The sequence below is a fragment of the Sus scrofa genome, chromosome 13 (assembly GCF_054392235.1).
Source record: "Sus scrofa isolate SSC_HxYL_T2T_F1_AM1 chromosome 13, Sscrofa_HxYL_maternal_Yorkshire_Landrace_v2.0, whole genome shotgun sequence".
In the NCBI taxonomy this organism is placed as follows: Eukaryota; Metazoa; Chordata; class Mammalia; order Artiodactyla; family Suidae; genus Sus; species Sus scrofa.
The window spans coordinates 194,974,125-194,987,583 of record NC_139395.1 but is presented as its reverse complement, the minus strand read 5'-3'; the positions used below and the strand labels follow the sequence as shown (position 1 = coordinate 194,987,583).

General features: G+C 37.1%; 1 protein-coding gene and 1 long non-coding RNA gene across 5 annotated transcripts in view; one reads left to right on the top strand and one right to left on the bottom strand.

Moving 5' to 3' along the window:
* LOC102161811 (uncharacterized) overlaps window positions 1–13,459 on the bottom strand; it is a 277,061-nt gene that overhangs the window by 40,729 nt on the left and 222,873 nt on the right. The window lies entirely within an intron of this gene.
* LOC146397824 (uncharacterized) overlaps window positions 1,987–13,459 on the top strand; it is a 47,097-nt gene continuing 35,624 nt past the window's right edge. The window contains exon 1 of the mRNA XM_084991720.1: window positions 1,987–2,114. Within this exon, the coding sequence (XP_084847846.1) occupies window positions 1,992–2,114 (123 nt within the window). The 5' untranslated portion in view covers window positions 1,987–1,991. The remainder of the gene's footprint in view (window positions 2,115–13,459) is intronic.

Sequence of the window (13,459 nt, the reverse complement as noted above, 5' to 3'; positions counted from 1 at the left end):
TAGAGTCTCTGTCTCTTGTGGTCTTGTCTCTGTCTCTCCCTCTCCCCTCTAGCCTCCTTTCTCTCTTCTCTCCTTCCTGGTCTCTTTACCTTTCTCCATCTAGTTGTGGGGCATAAATCTCCAGTCTCTCTGGGAGGCCCCAGTTAAACCTGAGGCTTTCATTGCTGGTCCAGGGATCACATCCCAAGGTGACATTTAGTGTATTACTGACTTAGTCCATAAACCAGCCAGCAGTTTGTTTCAGATCCCAGTTTGATGGCTGTGTTATTGAATTTTGTTTTTCTCGCCTATAGCTTCTGGGAAGCAAGAGCCCCAGCAGCTGTTGGAAGGAACTTTTTACAACCCCCTTTCATAGCTCTGAGTGCTGCTATAGCCCCTGGATTTCAGCACGGAGTCTGCTTTGTGTGGAGGGTGTCTGTTGCACATTACATCACAAGGCCCAAGATCTGTCAATGCTGCCTGTTGGGGGGGGGGTCACTTAACACGTCCAAAGTGTAACCTTGGTCACCACTTTTCTGTTTCTGTTAGGTTTTCAGTTTTCCTCCATGTTTAGATACTTAGAGCACACATATCTTAGGGCTTACTTAGCTCTTTTAAAGTTTCCCAATAATTTGCCATGTTTGTGGAGCAGGGGTTACTTAAACTATGAAATTGTAGATCACATTGGTTGAAATTTCTAAAAGTAGACAATGTGAATACAACTCAATCTTTACTCTGTTTATGTCAATAAAATGCATTTTTAATGCTGACAAAATCTTCAGTGCAATACTGTGGTTTTACACTCATTTTTTTCACACAAGAAACTTTTTTCATAATCCAGCAGAACTTTATATCGATGACACCATCATCAGCATCACCAGTGTAGAAATTTTCAATAAATGAGGTGTATTCCTCTCTCCATTAAGACTGTTTCTAGGAGTTCCTGTTGTGGCTCACTGGGTTAAGAACCCAACATAGTATCCATGAGGATGTGGGTTCAATCCATGGCATCACTCAGTGGATTAAGGATCTGGCATTGCCCCATGCTGTGGCATAGCTCACAGATGCGGCTCAGATCTGGCATTGCTGTGGCTGTGGTGTAGGCCAGCAGCTGCAGCTCCAATTCAACCCTGGGAACCACTCTGCAGAGAGTGGAAAAGCACACAGCAATCTCTTCGTGGTGAGCCTGGGAATCTCCATATGCTGTAGGTGCGGCACTAAAAAGAAAAAAAGAAAAAGATTCTTTATAGATGATGCCATAACTAGACCAATTCTGTCTCAAAAGGAAAGGGCATATCAAGTCAATTCAGTTAAAAGTTTGCTCCCCAGATACAAAGAATATTTATCATAGAGTTCACGATGAATGCAAACTCATACATTTTAAAATTCATTATTGAATAGAAAGATAAAAACAAAACCAATATTATTTAATAATATAAATATTAAAAATATTAATATTAATGCCTTTATTGTGAAATACTTTCGCTCTTTCCAAGCATACTTGTATTCATGTAATCCTGACGGTCTTCTGTAAAGTGAATGAAACTGCAGCTTTACAGCAAAGGAAGCTAAAGTACAACAGATTGTGTTTCTTACATAAGGACAGAGTACTAATTAGTACTAATTGGTAGTCTAATTAGAGGGACACATATAACTAAAACCTGTGACCTTACACCCAATACAGTTTTTTGGTGTCCCAATAGGACTTTAAACTTGGTACTTTGAACTTGATGTCTTCATTGTGTTTCTTGAGAAGTTGCCTCATTTTGCACATGGCTCCCCAGCACTTAGTCTTATTTGAATTCCTGGCTCTGTAATAAGTGTTTCAAGTGCCCCTCTACCGTCTTGTTCACTGTTGACCATTGGCCAACCACAAATTCATAATCTCTGTGCACGGGATCTTTTAGATGGGGTACTGAATATAAAGATGGGGAGATAGGGTAGATGACTCTTCAGTGATGATCACTTTGTTATTCCTTGACTTGTGAATCTCTTTACTGTAGGAGGGCTCTATGGACAGCTTATATGAACCAGTCCCACAGCAACAAGCTCACCAAGAGAGCACCTCTGGTGGAACTGACTCTCTTTTCTCCCCCTCTTCAGAGAGTGGAAAAGCACACAGCAATCTCTTCATGGTGAGTGAACCTTGAGTAGGGTGGATCACCTCTTTTCTATATACAGTTAGAATCACTTGCTTAACGATACTTATTAATACATCAAAAAACCCTGTTTTCAGAGAGTTCTTCATTTACTTATTTCTGCTCTTCTCTTCATTGTGGTTTCTTTCATGATTTTGGCTTATTAGTATGAGCTGCCACTTACAAGGAATGTATTAGGTCATTAAGTAACTTAAATCACTTAATCAAAATGGAACTTTTGACAAAGAAATAATTATATTGTTTTCTCAATCAGGCAATTGCAGGAGAAAAATACAAAATAACTCTGTATTTTTGTAAAGGCTATAACCATTAAGTATTAAAGCCAGCAATTAAATACATCCGTGACTGCATGAGCAGTTGATCAGCAGTTTACTGTTAAACCAGGTCTCTGGGGTGGGTGGAGGCAACCGCAGATTTGTAGCATTTGCCAATTTCCATGGTGTAAATGTTCTTACCATGGTTAATTTCAAGCTACCAAAGGTTTAATAACAGGCTTACAATACCTGAATATTTAGTTATTCATTATGTCTAGTACCAACTTCAGCACACCCCTGTCTGCTCTAAAGTCTGTGCTAACCACTTCACTAAACTGCTTCTTCAATTTATGGACATACATCATCAACTTACAAAACATTGAGTATTACTAGAATGCAAATGCAAATAGTTTTTGTGAATTATCTTTATAATTACTGGAGGCATACCATGCTCTGCAAAATTGGCCCCCATTCCTGCTTTACAGTGTGGGCTGTTCCCTTAGTTGATTGTGCTGTATTGAAATGAATCCCATTCTAATAAATTATTTTGTTTCTATTGTGGCTTAGGATAATACAAAAGATCCTATGTCTGCAGCAAATAAAGAACTTCTCCATACTTAAAGATTTAGATGTCACCTCTTACCCTTTTGCCCAATAACAACAGAAAAGCATAATAACTATCATTTATTCAGTGCTTCTTTTTGAAAGGTGCTGTACTAGATGATGTTATAGATGAAATCATTTGTGTTAATCCTCAAAATAACTTTACAGCTGTTTAGAAATGTTGAGAAAAGCTAAATAACTTTCCTGGTTGAAAAGAGGATTCAAACCCAGATAGATCTTTTTTGGTCTCTAGAGAAAGGGTTAAAGTAAAATACCTTTGGATTTTATACACACCTGAGCAGCTACCTATTTTATTCTTTTTGGACATTGAAAACTTCTTACTTTCCCAGCTTATGGAGTGTTTCTATTTCCCAGAAACTTAGAATAACTAAAAGGTAATGTGCTTAGTCAACAAGTTCAATAATAAGTCTCAGTAAATAAATATAATGAAAAGAAATTTAGTGCAGTGGAAATCCTTCCTTCAGCTCTGTATCCTTTACAATATCCATAAGATGTTGATGTTGACAGATAGGCTTAAGAGGAAGCAGTGGTACACTTTACATCTTAATTCGAAAGAGAGAGGCCATTTAAATGGAGGCTGTCAATTGACATTGCAAAATGTGTGTAAGCATTTTTACCCTATAATTAAAAAGAAAAATTGAATAGGCTGAAAAGCCTCAAGATATTTCCTTAAACACATGAGTTTAATATGTATGCATGAAAAATAAACAAGTTCATGGCCAACCAGTCCACTAGGATTGTTATCAAACTTCATTTACATGCAAAAGTGGTTGAGAATAATAAAAACATGATTTAAATTGCTATAGCTCTCTCTTTCTGTATATATCTATTTCTATATGTACATATAATTTAATATTGAGGCATATGTATACATTTTATATCCATACATATAATGTATAGATGTGTCACTATTTAATTTTAAAATGTATGCATACAAACATAAATATATATGCATATATATACACATTGTTCAATTACTGAGTCTACTATTCATGTATTAAATTATACCAATCATATCAAATTATCATTGCTACTTATTTTAATCCTAATTAAAATGATTCCACTGCTTGGATAAAAGAAGTCTTTTAATAATGAAATTTAGTGATTTAGAACTTTCTTAACTTTCCATCTAAGCCTCTGAAGAATGGATGTTTTATTCTCCTTCCCTTTTTTCCTTCTAATACATGGAAAAAAGATGTGGACCAGTCTTAATAGTATCAGATAGATTCTTTTTGAATTAATGTTCTGAAAAAATTATAAAAATACCTCTTAAGTTAATGGAATTATTCCTCAAGCTCCAAGTCTTCTGTCCAAATGTATTTGTAATTTTCCTGGAGAGGAGAGTTGCCCCCAAACTTAAACTCTTTGCACCCGACCTGACAGCCTATCTAGTTGTTACAGTGGAAATTTATAGCTCATACTAAAAATAATATCATTTGCCACATAAATTGAAAAGAAAAACAAATATGAGAGAAAAATCCTAGGCCTCTTGGCTTCCCTTAGAGATATTTTATTTGTGCATACTTATTAGGAATTTTGTTATGTGGAAAACACTGTGTTAGTCAAAGTGAGGTGTTACATAGCTGAATGAAAGATGTTCCCTAGTCCCAAAGCACACCAGCTGCACGATTAAGCCCAGAGAGAGTGTTAAAGGAAGAGAAGTTTATGCTGGGGTTTTAAATGAAGAAATCAGAAATATTCAGTTTACTTTTTTTACTTTTTCTTTTTTAGGACTACACCTGTGGCATATGAAAGTTCCTAGGCTAGGGGTGGAATCCAAGCTGCTACTGCCAGTCTGCACAATAGCCACACCAAGGCAGGATCTTTAATCCACTGCACGAGGCCAGGGATTGAACGTACATCCTCATGGATACTAGCTGGGTTTGTTACCCCTGAGCCACAATGGGAGCTTTCCCAGTTCACATTTTAATTGAAGTTCTAGGAGGGGTTGATAACAGAGATCTGGTCTAAAGAGAAACTGATTTAAAACAAGACTTCATTAAATTTTATAAAGAGACATAATAAGTGATCCACTTGTATATAAAAAAGCCAGAGAGTTTTGGAAGGCTACTACCCCCCAAAAATAGTGGGTACAATTTTTATAGAGTGAATAATCACGAAAATAAGCAAATATGCTGAAAGAAAATAGACTAACATACTGGCCTAACCAAAGATCTATTACTTTATTCTTACATTAGTTAAAATGTAGGCTGTTACTGCTTGATTCTGTACTTATTTTAGCACCTTTTTATTATGTCTGAAGCTAATAAAGGATCTTGAATTAGAAAAAGAATGAGAACATAAAATGTCTGTACCTCTGCCAATTTGGGGTTAACTGGATCAATCCTGAATTATCAGGTTTGCCATTTATATTGATTGAAGTAAGAAAATAATTGTCAATTTTCTACTTCATTTTGTATCTCATAAATTAAATTGATAAGAAATTCAGGCCTTTTCAAAAATGAGCTTAAATGTGGAACAGGGGCTATGTCCCTATTATTTATATGTTGCACAAATATTCATTCAATAAATACCGACAAGCAAAATGAATGGATCCATGAGGGTTCAAGAATCAAGCTAAACAAAGTCTTGGAGTTCTCTTGTGGCACTCTGGGTTAAGATCTTGTGTTGTTGTTGCAGTGGCCTGGATTGCTGCTGTGGCTCAGATTTGATTCCTGCCCTGGGAACTTCCACATTTCATAGGCATGGCCAAAAAAACACACACACAAAAGAGGAGACAGTTTTAATAACAGAAAATGTATGATGCAGTGTCATAAGTGAGCTTTGGAGCTGGGCAGATATGAATTCTTACCCTGCTCTGCACTGACCAGCTATATGACCTGGGAAAGTTGCTTAAATGCTCTAGACCTCAGTGTCCTCCTCTGTAGTGTGAGGAGAACAATCCTTGTTATGGGTTCAGCCTGTTCAGTTTCAGAGAAGAGCATCTCCTCTTGCTATTGAGCCCTGGAATTAGAAGGGCATATGTGTCACATTAGACCTGTGTCTAGAACTACTGCAAGTGGCCTGAATGTGTACTGCCCATGAGATCAAAACATCCTTTACATTAAAACAATTTGTTTAAAAACAAAAACGAAAATAAAGACCATGCCATAGGAACTGTATGTGGCCCACAGAACCTAAAATAGTTCTGTCTTTTCACAGAAAAAGTTTGCTGACCCACATAGTGACATTTTAAAAAAGAGAACCTGGCGGAAATTAATTTCATAATGTATTTAAGCAAGTAAATCTAAAATATTATTTCCACCTGTAATGATTATAAAAAGCTGATGAAATATTTTATATTCAAACCTATATTTTTAAATCTGGTGTGTGTGTATTATGCATCTCAATTCTGATGCCAAAGTTTCAGTGGTTAAAGTGAAACTATCTCCTAATGAACCAATAAAAATTGTGTATTTTTTAACCCAGTTTTAATGTCAAATTTAAATTAAATTAAAATTTAGTTCCTCAGTTACACCAACCATATATCAATTGCTCAATTGCCATATAAGGCCAGCAACTGCTACCATATTGGACAGCGTAGGATCAGAGGCTTGGAATTGCTGGTGATGTGAGGCATCGAAGTAACCAAATAATACCAATTTACTTACTTTGCTTAGGGAAATATAAAGTCTAAAAATACTTGATAATAAATGTTTAGTTATATAATTTTAGAAGGAGACAAGACCACGGGGAAGAAGTATATCAACCAAGGAGGAGGCTGAGATTAGTGACTTGTCTGAAATGACAGATGGAGTCAAGACTAAAATTCTGGCTTCTCAAATGCTAATCTTATTCTTTGGCCTGTGTGTGTGTGTGTGTGTGTGTGCGCGCGCACATGTGCATGGAGTATGCATATGTGTTTATGCATGAGTGAGAGTAGAAGAGAACTGGTAGGAGAGTATGTTTGGGGGAGGGGAAAGATAGGAAATTAAAGAACCCAACTTTAATGTATATACATAAATCTAATCTTATACATATATACACATTTATCTATACACACACACACACACACACATATATATAAAATAGCAGAGAGAACTTAATTTGAGCAATGCAGTTAATAAACTTGAGTTTTATTCTTGCTTCCCAGGCAGCTGAGAACTTGTATCCTTGAGAATGTTGTTGAACTTCTCTGACCCTAAGTTTTCCGAGCAATAGAATATGGATAAAAATGTCTGCCTCTTGGTTTGTAGTGAGGACCAAATGTTATAACACACGTTAAGCACCTGGCATAATGCGTGTTAATGTTCATTTTCCTTCCTTCTACAACCCATCACACCAGGGCAGAGTGATACTTTAATTTAAAATCCTTGATTAAATGACTTTAAGTCAAACTCTCACTCAGACTTGGTTGTCATTTTAAAATAACTGCTCAAAATAATTTGTAATCAACACTCCTTACCTAAAAGCATTGATTTTTACTGGGTTAGACAAGAAGAAGCAACAGGATTTATTGTTGATGTGCATTATAAAACTCAAGATTTTAATCTCCACAAATTGCCTCAAATCATGAACATCCAGGTTGAATGCAATGTTTGACATCATCTCTAGATTTCCCTCCATGTGTAAATGGCAGTAAACAAGAAAATCTATCACAACGGATCTTGTTACCTTAATTTATATTTCAGGTGTTTTTTTTTTTTTTCTTCTTTTTTCTTTTTTGGTACATTTTAACTCAAATGTTCTTAAAATGCAAGTTTAATTTTTTAATGTACTCATTCATCTATATTCTGCACTGATAAAAGGCACTAGAGGAATCAATTAAATTGTTTCTAGCTACCAGATGTTAATGAGATTGTAATATAGCCGATTCAAACACAGTTTTAAAGACAAATGATACTATGCGTATCTAACACTTGGTTAGTGCTCAGCATTAATGAGGGCAGGGTCAGGGGTTTAATCCCCTCATGGCCAGTTAGTTTGCTCTGTTCCATAGCCACTGGCAGGATCCATGACCCAGCCCCTTGTCTTGGCTATGCGTGCCATTGATCATTAAGGAATCTGGGACGGGGGATGAGGGCACCAGCACAAAACTATTACCCGATTTAGGAGGAATGGCTGAAGGGAAGAACAGCCCAGCTGACCAGTAGTTTATTTGCCCATGAAGATTTCCCTTCGCTGTAATCAGTCTTCAGGCCACGAATAATTCTCAGCTTTCAACTTAGGAGAATTTATGGGGCAATGCTAAGAGCATTAAGAGAGAAAACTGAGTTCTTACCCTGGCTTTGTTTCTAAGTCGTGCTGAACAAGTCATTACCATGTCTGGCTCTCAGTTTCCACCTCTATAAGATAATAGGGTTGGACTAGGTGGCTTCTAAGGCCTCTTGCTGCTCTAAAATGGATCCATGGGTGCATTTTAAATTTTTTTTGCAAGGGGGTATATTGTCTAACATAAAACCCTATTTTTTCCTTTTGAAACTGTTGAAGGCAGACTTTTAAGATGGGCCTCTCATGAACCCTACTATATAAATCAGGGTTTTGTAAAGAAACAGAATTAATAGGATGTGGAAATATGTAAGGGAAATTTATTTTAAGGAATTGGCTCATGCCTTTATGGAGGTTGGCATGTCTAAAATTTGGAGCGTAGGCAGCAGGTTGGAGTGCCAGGGAAGGAATGATGTTGTAGCAAGAGTCAGAAGGTAGCGTAGAGGCAGAATTCCCTCTTCCTTGGGGGACCACAGTGTTTTTGTCTTAAGACCTTCAACTGATTAGATGAGGACCAACCACATTTTACAAACTAATCTGCTTTACTCAAAAGGCTGCTGACTTAAATGTTAATCTCACTTGGTGTTTGACCAAATATCTGGGTTCTGTGGCCAAGCCAAGTTGACACATAAAATTAACCATCACATCTACCTTCTGCTATTTATGTCTTTATGTCATTCTCACCTTTCTTTGTGGGTGACTTGATTCCAATATAATTTGGCAAAAGTGACAGGAAGGCACTTCCTTGATTAAATTCCAAAAGACTGTAACTTCTGTCTTGCAAGCAGACTCTCTCTATTGCTTTCTTGCTCACACATTATGGTGAGGGAAGACCCTATCTGGAAGAGGCCTGTATGACAAGGCGCTGAGAGCAGCCTTCAGTCTACAGCCAGCATGGAACAGAGGCATTCATTTCAACAGCCCTCAGAATACTGAATGCAGCCGACAATCACTGAGTGAGCTTGGAAGAGGATTCCCCCCCCCCCTCCAGCTAAGACTTTAGATGACACCTTTGTCCACTGAAAGAAAAGGTACAACCTAAAAGTTGAGAGTTATTTTATTCAGCAATTTTAGGACTTCAAGCCTGGGAGAAAGCATGGGAGGAGTCAGGATATATAGGAGTTTTGTAAAAAGGGCAGGGAGTCAGAGTATCAAAAGATTACTGTTAATTAAAGAAAACTAGGTATCTCAAGTTAAGGAATTTAGCTTTTTTCTACAGATGAGATGATTCAAGAGTCTGGGCTCACTGAAATCATTCCTTTGATCTGTGCCTCAGCTTTCTGGGGTCAGTCTCCTGTGTTTTCTCATCCTGAGTTTCCTCAAGCTCCATTGTCGGATGGGGGTGGGGGGGCTAGCTCCAGTTTGATGGCTGTTAGTTGGCGGTCATTCTTTGTTATCTTCCTGAGTTCCCTGGGGTCTCACCATCAAGGAGGTTATAAAGTGGTGGCTGGATACTTTGTTTACTGATATGGCAGGCAATATTTTATTTCTCACCTAAGACCTTTTGGCCAATAACTTAAATCAGAGGACCCATCTAAGTCATGCCCATATTCCTGACACACAGAAACTATGAGATAATACATGCATATTGTTTTAAGGCATTACATTCTGAAGTAATTCATTGCATAGGAATATATAACTAATATAGGAACTAAAATCAATTTGATAAGTTATTGATCAGGGTTATTTGAAGATCATAAAATCTATGTTAGCTAAGTTAAGCAGAGAGGAATATGTTACAGGTTAAAGAGCTCTCAGAACTGTTGGGAGGCTAAGGACAGACACTAAAGCTGAGCTTGCAGAGATTACTCTGAGAAGCAAACTGCCAAATTTGCCACCTCCAAGAGAGCTGCTGCTTCTGCCACCATAAGGGAGTGGCCAGGTCAAGAAGCCAGCTGTGGCAGGCTCCAGAACCACATTATCTGCTGAGATTTGCTACATTAAAAATGGATGCTCACACTTTGTCTTTTTTCCTGTGTTATATTTGAGTCAGTGTCTTAAGTTGGTGCATGTGATGGATGGAATCTAACCCAAGTCTTATCGTAGTAATAATGGGAGTCATTTCTCTCTCTCTTTCTTTCCCTCCCTCCTTCCCTCTTTCCCTTCTCCTCTTTCTCCCCTCTTTTCCTTCTCCCTCCTTCTTCTACACATTAATTTTAGGATTAGTGAATGACAGATGTCAACTATAGCAAGAAATATATATATATTTACATATATATTATATATATACCACATGTATATATATCCAAAATATCTAGAGAATAATCTAAGAAACTATGTAGTTAAAGGTTGTATTATAAACATTAAGCCCAACTTCTATAATAATTCTCAGAAGAAATTTCAAAAAACAATGTAATAATCAGGAGCGAAAAATGGGGGCGGGCAAACCTTATAAAATTCCTAGCTTTGAAATTTACCAGCTATATGATGTTAGACAAGTTCCTTAAAATCTTTGAACCCACTTTCTGCTATTTATTCTTACTCAGCATTTGAGAATAAAAGGTGATGAAGAAATTCACATTATCAGCACAGTGGCAGGCACCAATGTAAATAATCAATAATAGGTGTTATCGCTAAGAACATGACTGTGGTTTGTGGTTTAATGGTGCAAGTTCAGTGGGGAAGGTAAGGGTTAAGCTGGGCTTGAAAGGAAGATCTAGAGTTAAAAATGGTGAAAGCACGGGTAAGACCTTATCATTGCACATGGTCCTATCATCTTTCACAAAAAGCCTTAAAAAGCATTTCAAGTCAAGTGTCTTGTAAGTGGATGCATTGAAATGTGACATGTCATCTTAGAATAGGTAGTAATGGAGAAGTCAAGGTAGGTGACTCCCAGCTTGGTATTCTAACCACTCAACTGCATTTCTTACTTGCCTCCAAACTATTAAAATTAGGAGTTTTTTTGTTCTGTCTTCATATTAGCATCAGCATTGACAGAGCTATTAATAACATAGACACTAAAGGGAGAAAATGAAATTAACAATGGCATTCCATCAGCTAGGTCTTCATCAAACTATGAACAAGAGGAGTCAGTGTCAAAACAGTGCATGTAATCCTTTTCTTGATTTCTAGATTGTGAAATGACTCATAACAAGCTGACATATAAAACATAGATCACCTTCATTAAAGAGACTGCACTTTTCTTACATTTTTATTTTTTACCCACTATATCTACGATAACATACAGCTATTCATCTGCCACCAATTCATATGTGAATACGTTCTGGTGGTTTTAATTCGTTTCCTCCCATAAATAGAGACATATTAAAATAGAATGAAATCAATAGATTAAGGTTAATTATGCCCTATTCTCTTTTTTATTTCCTAAGCTCATGATACCATTACTGATTGAATCTAATGAAAGCCATGGTTATCCCTTTAATCATGTTTTAAAGAAAAAGCTGTAAAGCAAAAAGCCCATCCCCTTTTTAATTTTCTTTTAAAAGCTTTGTCATCCCTACTGACTTTGGATTGAAATATTGTAGATAAGGAAACATGGATTGTTTCCACTGGAAGGGATTTTCAAGTTTCTTGTTCGCTGATCTTTATTCTATAGATTTTGGGACTGAGGGTCTGAGAGGGTTCTCGGATCTTGCCCAGTTTTGTAGCCAACTTGGAAAATCCAGCCAAGTTCTGGAGCGCCAGTTCAGTGTTTTGCCACTGTAAGGATGGGATTTGCTGGTTTTAATCCATCTTATTTCCTACCACACTTCTTCCAAGTTTGTTTGGCTTGCTCTTATTCCATTTGCGGCTATGAAGATTAAATAAGATAATGATATAAGTGGCAGGCAACACGAGATTTAAACATCACTTGTCTTTCCCCCTTCTAAAGCCTTGTTTGAATATAATGTCATAAATCACAACCCATTTAAGGATGTTTAAGAAATTTCTCTATTTCAAGAAATCTGGAAAAGAATTCTTTTTGAAAAGGAAGATTCTTTTATCATGCAAATAACCATCCTTTAAGTAACCTATTTTGCCATCCTGGATATTTATAGTGCTGTGAGAGGAGTTTGTTAGTTCAGGCTGGGTAGAAAGCTCACTTAGCACACCAGGAGACAAATGGCAAAGTTCTACGCAATTGATTAACTCTGTCCCTGATGGATTAAATATGGTACCTGTACCTTCTCCAGGCCCTATGAGCTGTAAGATCTGCCCTGAGAGGATGAACCTGTGGGAAGACCACACACCACCTGCTTCTCAGGGGGGCATCAGAACTCATTAGTGTATAGAGTTGTTCCTTTTTGACAGGAGCCTGACGGGCTGGCAGGAAAGTCTCCTTTTCCCATCAGAATGAGCTGATCTTCTTTCTGCATCTTCTTCTTTGTTGCATTCTCATGGGGGGAGAAAATCTGTTTTCTCCGAGAACTGTAACATTATTACAGTAATGTACTGCGGGGCTCCCAATGTGCAGTCTGTCATCTAAATTCAATGATTCCTGAAGTGCCCATTTTTTAATTAAATGTGCTGTCATACATTACTGGGCTTTCTTTGATGATGATGATGGCATTCACAAAATGTTTAAGGCCTTTAAAACATTAACATGATGTCTATACACTTATCTTCAAATAATACTCAATTATTAGTATTAGTGCTTGGATAAGGGTGTGCTTTCTGAGATTTTGTTTAGTAGTGGCATATAGTATTACATTTTCTCTGCATTTTTATGACCATTCTTCCTTCTGGTCAATGGTGATCCTTTATGGGTTCTCTGATCTAGACGACAGGTGGATTTTGTATTTGTGCAGTCAAGTATAAAAGTAGTTTTGTGTGGTCACTAAGGCATCAGGCATAAAAGCCCAGTTTACCACTTACAAGTTATGTGACCTTTGGCAAGAATTTGACTGCTCTATGCCTCAGTTTATTCATCTATCAATGGAAGATAATTATAATATTATAAACCTCATAGGACTATTGTGAGGATTAAATGAATTACTACATGTAAAGCATTTAGAACTGTGCTTGGTAATCCATGAGTCTTCTGCTATTATTATTCTATAGATGTGTTCAATCAAGAAATGAGAAAATCAGTAGCATTTAAAATCTTGTCATTCTTGGTAACTTGCTTTAACCGACTGGACTTAGACTAGAGATAGTTACTAATATTTCTTTTTGAAGTGTGATCTATTTGATAATTTAGGAGACTCCTGTATACGGTTTTTCTCCACATGTTTGTAGTAGGGTGTAGAGGAAAGATGGAAGAACTTGTGTGTGGCAGGACTCCTTTCCATGGGT